The sequence below is a fragment of the Thermobia domestica genome, chromosome 12, assembly GCF_964235325.1.
Source record: "Thermobia domestica chromosome 12, izTheDome1.hap1.1, whole genome shotgun sequence".
Lineage (NCBI taxonomy): Eukaryota > Metazoa > Arthropoda > Insecta > Zygentoma > Lepismatidae > Thermobia > Thermobia domestica.
Genome location: NC_137465.1, coordinates 180,750,242 through 180,757,966, shown reverse-complemented (window position 1 = coordinate 180,757,966; position 7,725 = coordinate 180,750,242). Strand labels below are relative to the sequence as shown.

The 7,725-nt window shown below is 35.5% G+C and overlaps 1 protein-coding gene across 1 annotated transcript; it reads right to left on the bottom strand.

The window, feature by feature from the left end:
• Positions 1-415: 415 nt before the first annotated feature.
• On the bottom strand, positions 416-2,290 carry LOC145666198 (zinc finger BED domain-containing protein 4-like). Its single transcript, XM_081733268.1, has one exon. The coding sequence runs from the start codon at positions 2,288-2,290 to the stop codon at positions 416-418; it is 1,875 nt and encodes a 624-aa protein (XP_081589394.1).
• Positions 2,291-7,725: the final 5,435 nt, after the last annotated feature.

Sequence of the window (7,725 nt, the reverse complement as noted above, 5' to 3'; positions counted from 1 at the left end):
CCCCCTATGCGGTGTACATAAACTGACGACGTGGAAAGTGAAAGGATGGAGGTCGCGTTACTGGAAACAAAGTAATTTTAAAATAAACTTACCTGCTGCTTGCCACGCTCTCTGTACTGTCCGCTATCTCAGGATCCGCAAGTAGTGACAGTGTTGCTCACTCATGTGTAATGTAATTTTACTGTTGGTTTTAAAATGCTCTTGAGCGATTATTAAGGCAATGTGCGCTATATAAAATAGGCTTATTTCTCATCACTTTTAAGTGCACTTGCTACACGAAGTCGTCTTATCATTTATATATATGATAATTGGAAACACCACACTGAACTTAAAATAGATTCAGTATTTAAGCAGTATATTAAAGCAGCACTAAAATATTTACACAAAACACTATTTACACTGTACATCACAGATTTTACATATTTACGTGAAGAAACACGAGCATGGATACTTTCTGAGAAGACAACCTATATCGTCTTTCAGTAAGTATTTGTCCAGTTTTCGAAAACACTCGTTCACACGGAACAGAACTTGGCGGAATAGGTAATCTTCTCTTCATTACTTGAAAAAGACGAGGATATACAAATTGTTTCCTCTTCCACCACGCAAGTGGATCATCTGTACGAATAATTAATGGCTCATCTAGGTACTTGTCGAGCTCAATAATTCCAGCTGCAGTTGGATTTTCAGCGTTCAAAAGCTGTCCAACTTCTTCATCGAAGTCCGCCCATATTGAAGATGAAGGTGGTACGGGTCTTTTCCGAATGGGCTCATCTTCTTGGTTCGAAATTTTCACCTTGCTTGCTCTTTCTGATACACTTCTGTACGTACTCTGGAAAGTAAGCTTAGATTTAAATGCCTGTTTTTTAAATCGAGGGTCCAAAAGTGCACTTTCAGTGTAGGCAATTTCTGAATCTACATTTCCAAATCTCATGGTCATCTGATCATTTAAAACTTTAAGCATTCGTTTAATTTGAGGAGGCAAATCATCCTCGTTTGCCATCTTTTGAACATGTCTCAATAAAGCTCTTTTCATGAAAGGAACTTTAGAAATGGTTACTGTTTTCTCGGCACTCATTTCTGTAGTCACTTCTTGAAAATCTCGTAATACAGTACATGCTTTTTGTAAAACCACCCATTCGTCTTCTGAAATTTGATTAAGTGTTGCATTTGTCAGTGCCAGAGCTGATAAAATTGGTTCCTTCAGAGCAAGGAACCTTTCAAACATTTCGAATGTTGAGTTCCATCTTGTTTTCACTTCCTGCTTAAGTTTGAGTTCTTCATAGCCCAATTGCTTCTGCAAGTTTTGCAGTTTCTTATATGCTTGAGGACTTCTTTTGAAGTACTCAACAATTTCTTTCACGTTCTTGTGTAAAGACTCAATTTCTTTAACCCCCTCTTTCACCACTAAATTAATAGTGTGAGCAAAGCAAGGAATATGTCTGTAACCACACCTAATTACAGTTGCCTTCATGACAGGCGCATTGTCTGTAACAACAGCAACATCTTTATTGCTTACACCCCACTCTTGCAGCACACGCTTAAGTTCAGTTGCCAAATTTTCCGTTGTGTGGTTTTCACCATATTCAAAACAGTCTAACAAGAAAGTTTTCAGTTCGCACTCATCCGTGATAAAATGTGCAGTAACACCAATAAAACTTTGGCACATGGAGGATGTCCATCCGTCTGTTGTAACCGCTATAGTGCTGGCCTTGCTTAGTTCTTCTTTCACTTTTTCTTTCATTTCGTTGTATACAACGGGCAATATGTTACTTGATAACGTTTTTCTGCTCGGTAAAGTGTATGAAGGATTTAACATTGAAATAAACTCTCTGAATTCCTTATTTTCAACTAAAGATAAAGGCTGATATTCCTTCGCAATAACTTTCACCAGTTGCCTATCTAATTGCTTCGCCCTCCCCACCGTTACTCGCTTCACGGCAAAATCAGTCACTTTGCTCTGCGTATTTCGTGAATTACTCGATGCATTATTACTAACATTAGTGAATAATGCTCCAGATTTTGAGATTCCGCTGGAGGACGCAGGAACTGAAGTGTCACATGCAGGACCATCCAGTTCTGTACGTCTTGTTTGTTCAGATGTACTTGCCTCCTCTTGCCTTCTGATATCGACACCGCAATGCTTTAGTTTTAAATGTCTTTGCAAATTGCTTGTCGCACCACCATTGAATGAAATAATTGAAAAGCAAAGACCACATTTGGCTTTACCTGGTCCTACTTCTGTAAAAGAAGTCCAAATACTGCTACGTTTTCTTGAACTATGTTCCATAATTAGTAGTATTTTCTCACAAAAACACAAGGCCAGAAACTAATAAACTAAACTAAACTAGTAATATATCACCAATGAACATAAAACGAAAACTGAAAGATTTTAAAAAGCACACGAATTATGTTAGTAGGCAAAACACAAAAACAATTCCGCACTTTGCACTGCGATCAGGAAACAGCCACTTCGCGCTACCACTGAACAGAATTGATAATTTAATACTCTTGTTGCTACGTTAATCACCAGATGGACACGCCGAAGCGTTTTTGTGGGCCATGTGTACCACAGGTGCCTTACTCTTCTAAGTCACATGATCCATCAATGGACACGAATTCATTAAAGTTCAGTGAAGATTTTAGTAGGAATGGTTTCTCCATGAAACATGGTGGCCCACGGCTACTTGGGAAATAATATGATTATTACTACGTTGAAAACGAGCGTTTTTCTCTGCTGACTTGTTTTTTCGGGCCGTGGTGCTTAAGTTGTAGAGCGCTCACCTCTGATACGTGGGATCCGTGGGTCAATTCCAGCTCTCGCCACCGTCTCCTTTATGTATAGTTGTGGTCGATAAAAAAAAAAAATATTTTAAGGAAAATTATGTGGCCTGCAAGCAACGTTTACTATAAACAAAACAACGAGAGTATTAAAATATAAACAAAAGATTTTCTTAACGCGTCAACGATTTTTCAGTTACCATTGTGATAAAGTTGTCATATTACTCAACCCAGCCTCGAAACGACTTCAATCTTCCAAACAGAATGAGTAATGTTAAACTCCACTCAAACTCACGTGGACAAAATCCTGTTGCATTTTATCAAATATCATATTAAAAGGAAATATATGTTTTTAATAATTTTGATATAACGCAGCTAATAATATCTTAATATTTATTTTTCTACAATATCAAAAATTTTATTATACCAATAGTTGTGTCATTAGTACATGTGCTATGTGGTTCTCAGTTTGACCTTTCGTAAAGGACATAGGTTTCGTTCCTACAACTTCGCGATTAGAAAACAAGCTCTAACAAAGCAAAACAGAAAAAGTGGAAGAGAAAATGCAAATTAATAACACTAGTTAACAAAGGTTTTGTTACATAAAAGGAAATACCTGTTCTTAAAGGAACTTTTTGCGCTGAATTCGAATATGCACTCGGGTTTTCTCCATCACGTACGATTTTCCCGTAACAGAGGGTTTTTCGGGAAAATCCCTCAAAAATTTCCCTTTTCGTTTATTTTACACCCCAAGATCTTGTCCCCTTGCATATACTATCATAGAAATTATACCTAAGTATGCGTTGATTCATATTTAACAAACCCTCCAAGTTTCGTAATAATCGCTTTATTCTTTCTAGAGAAATAAATATGTTTGTATGTATACTGTGTGTACTGTTTATTGCACCTTATAGTAATGCTTTCAGGTCTCTTAAGTTGAGGTAAAATGTTTTGCTTTATTACCACAAAAACATATATAAAATATAATACAATACAATTTACAAGTGTGACAATTTACAATAAACAATAATACAAATGTACCAAAAGGTCATGAAAAGACAATCAAAACTATCACAATATATGAAACTTCCATTGGGTTACAAAAACGTACACTACTTCCTTCTTTTGTAAGAAATGTTGCATTCTCTAACAAGACCCCAACAATAGTTCCCCATCATTGAAGGATCCCATCGTTCCTGGTACCTTTTCTCCATTGCCATTATATCTTGGTGGAATCTTTCCCCCTGTTCGTCGCTGAGAGCACCTAGGTTAGCAGGAAAGAAGCTGAGGTGGGAGTGCAAAAAGTGGATTTTTAAAGACATCCTACAACCCAACTCTTTGTATTTCTGTATCATGTCCTGTACGATTTCTGTGTAACTCTCAGCTTTGTTATTGCCCAGAAAGTTGCGCACAACACACTTAAATGCTGTCCAGGCAGCTAGCTCAGCACTGTTTAACTTGCTGTCAAAGCTATCATCAAGCATTAATTTCCTAATTTGGGAACCAATAAACACTCCCGCTGAAATCTTAGCATCACTTAGGTTAGGGAACTTATCTCGCAAATACTTGAAACCTTCACCAGATGTGTCCATGGCTTTGACAAAGTTTTTCATAAGTCCTAACTTGATATGAAGTGGCGGTAGTAATATCTTATTAGGATCTACCAAAAGAGCGTATTTGACGTTGCATTCTCCAGGTACGTAATTCACTCTAGGTTCCCATTCCTTCACTTCATAATGTTTGTCATCAGCTCGGCTATCCCATAAACATAAAAAACATTGGTACTTCGTGTAACCGCACTGCAGTCCTAATAAAATATCAACTACCTTGAGATCACAACATATTTGCCAACAATGGTACTTGTAATTTATAAGATTTAGCAAAATTGGCATGGTGTCATAGGATTCCTTAATCTTCACTGAGTGCGCAAGTGGTATAGAAGGTTTTTTATTTCCATTATGTAAAAGGACAGCTTTAAGGCTGACCTTTGACGCGTCGATAAATAACCTCCATTCTTCTGGAACGTAAGGAATTCCTAGCTCCGCCATCAACCCATTTATATCCGTACATACGCACACATTATCTTGCATTGAGAAATAGCTTGAAAATTGAACATGCCTTTTCCTGTACACTGATATGTTCGATTCTGCATCCAATAAGTTCCACTGCTGGAGCCTTGATCCCAGAAGTTCCGCCTCTTGTTTTGTCAGGTGCAAATCACGGACTAGGTCATTAAGTTCACATTGCCGGATGAAATGTGGCTCGCGAACACAGTCAGGGATAAACGTTGGATCCTTGGATGTACATGTTGACGTCGATGGTTCATCAAGGTCATGATCATCATCAGAGTCTTTTGGCCATATCTCTTCCCAGTTGGTAGGGGGCTCGGAAAGTGGAAGTTCTTTTGCATTCTGTTACATTTGATAACAAATATTGATATCCATTTCATGAACAAAACGAAAAAACTTGGAGAATTGTATATATATGTATTAAGATATACATATACTGTACGTTTAAAAAATATATACATTGGAAGTACATTCTATTTTTATACACGTTTCTAATTTACAGAGAGCAATACAAGTGTGTTGTTGACTATTGTAAATATTCATTTTTATGTCTGTGTTTGTAGTAATAAAGCAAATCGTTTTTACCATAACTCAGGAGATCTGAAAGCATTACTATCAGGTGCAATAAACAGTGCACACAGAATACATACAAATATATTTATTTCTCTAGAAAGAACAAAGCGATTTTTACGAAACTTTTAGAGTTTATTAATTATAAATCAAGGTATACTTAGGTATAATTTCTATGTTACTATATGTAAGGGGACAGGAGCTAGGGGAATAAAATATCTGAAAAAGGGAAATTTTTGAGGGAATTTCCCCGAAAATCCCTCTGTTACGGGAAAACTGTACGTGATGGAGAGAAACCGAGTGCATATTCGAATTCAGCGCAAAAAGTTCCTTTAAGATCAGGTGATTTTTCTCATGTAACAAACAAAAAGTTTAAATTTGTTAACTAGTGTAATTTTTGATTATTTATATTGACGATGCGTCTTAATAGAGATTACAGTAAACTGTAAAAACATTTTAAGAATTTGGAAGTAAGTATAAATGTATTCGAAATGAATAAAAAATCGGAAAAATTCAGTCTAACATCAAATGAATCTCTACATAAATTTGAGGAGTGTTCGCAAAAACATACTGCGGTATTGGTTGGATCACATTATCCTAACTTCTCTCTTCATTCGAATGTTTATGATTGTGTTACTGATGCGGCGTGTAATAAAGATCTTAGTATACAATAATATGCGAAAGGTTATGGTCATCTTCATCAATTGAATGCTGTTGGTTGCTTGTATTCCCGGTATATTCAACATGATATTAATTCTGGAGACGAAGTAATTGTAATAGAATCGTTTAATGATATGTACACGCAGCGTTTCCGCCAGGATTTCAAAATCAGGAGGGCGCTCAAAAATTTAAGGGGGTTGTGGTGCTTGAATTTAGAAAACTTATACTATTATTTGTACATTTCTCGTATTAACCTAAAATTCTGCAATAACACAGAAAATGGAACCTTTCCACTGCAATCCTAATTTCAACAAAGTAGAAACTGTTGAATTGACCTTCATTTTGTTTTTTGTATCAAAAGATCCAATATATCTCAGCCCAAAAAAAATTATGGGCCTTATATCTGGAGAACTACATATAGTGTAATCAAATCCAAACTATCAGTTAACTTAATGTGATGTACTACTCCGTAAAAAAAAATACAAAATCTCGATTTAGAGGCAGTTCAAAAATGTTGTGGCCCTTGATCCAAAAAATCCAATATATTTCATTCAATCAAACGTTTTCTTGTACGAATCATATCTGGGGAACTACATATTGTGTAGCCAAACCCAAACTATCACTTAAATCAATATGATGTGCTTATTCCGCACAAAAATACAAAAAAAAAAAACTCGATTTAGAACCCGTTCAAAGATATTGTGGCCCCTGATCTAAAAATGCAATATATTTCATTCAATCTAACATTTTCTTGTACGCTCCATGTCTGGAGAACTACGTATAGAAAACTATCACTTAACTTAATATGATGTGCTTATTACGTAAAAAAAAAAAAAAAAAAAATACGTAAACTCGATTTAAAAGCTGTTCAAAAATTTTGTGGCACCTGATCCAAAAACTAATTAGTGGCCTAGGTCGCAATCTTTTGATGTTTTTTTTTATCATTCCTAAAATTCTTGGCCAAGATCAAAATCTTTGGATCCATTTTTTTGATCATTTCTAAAATCCTTATTTATTTATTTTTATTTTGTGTGAATACCCATTACAATCAAGGTGAGTTATAGTATCAACGAATTAATTCACGTGACCTATGTCGAACTAAAATCCGTCATAGTTTTCTTGATTAATGTATGCATGGACAAATAAACGTCAGATGTTTTAGATTTATCATTTCTCTTTTCGTTCTAAAATTTCTGTTTGCTCTGCCTAAAATGGAAACTTTTTCGCGATTGAGATCCTTCAGTGGTTAGGTTAGGTTAGATGAACTAGATCTGATATCTGAAGTGCTAAAACAACATGATATACTAGAACATTTATTGCTAATTGCAGATATTGTACACTCATTTCAAAATGATTGTCGCATAAAACTGTCTTCTTGTAAGAATATAATTTGGTAATGATCTTGCAGGGTACTTTTAATACTGATACTATGTGTATAATCGGGAAATGTATATTTGTGGTAAATTTCATAGGAAAGAATTATAAATATGAAAATTAGAATGAGCAAAACAAAATGTTGCTAAACGAACAAGAAAGTATTATTTTCGTTTTATTGTCCTTCTTTACTGCTCTTTTGACATGCAATTTGCCACATACGTGTCTTGCCAATTATACACATACTAACATTGTAAGAAATACCGGGTTT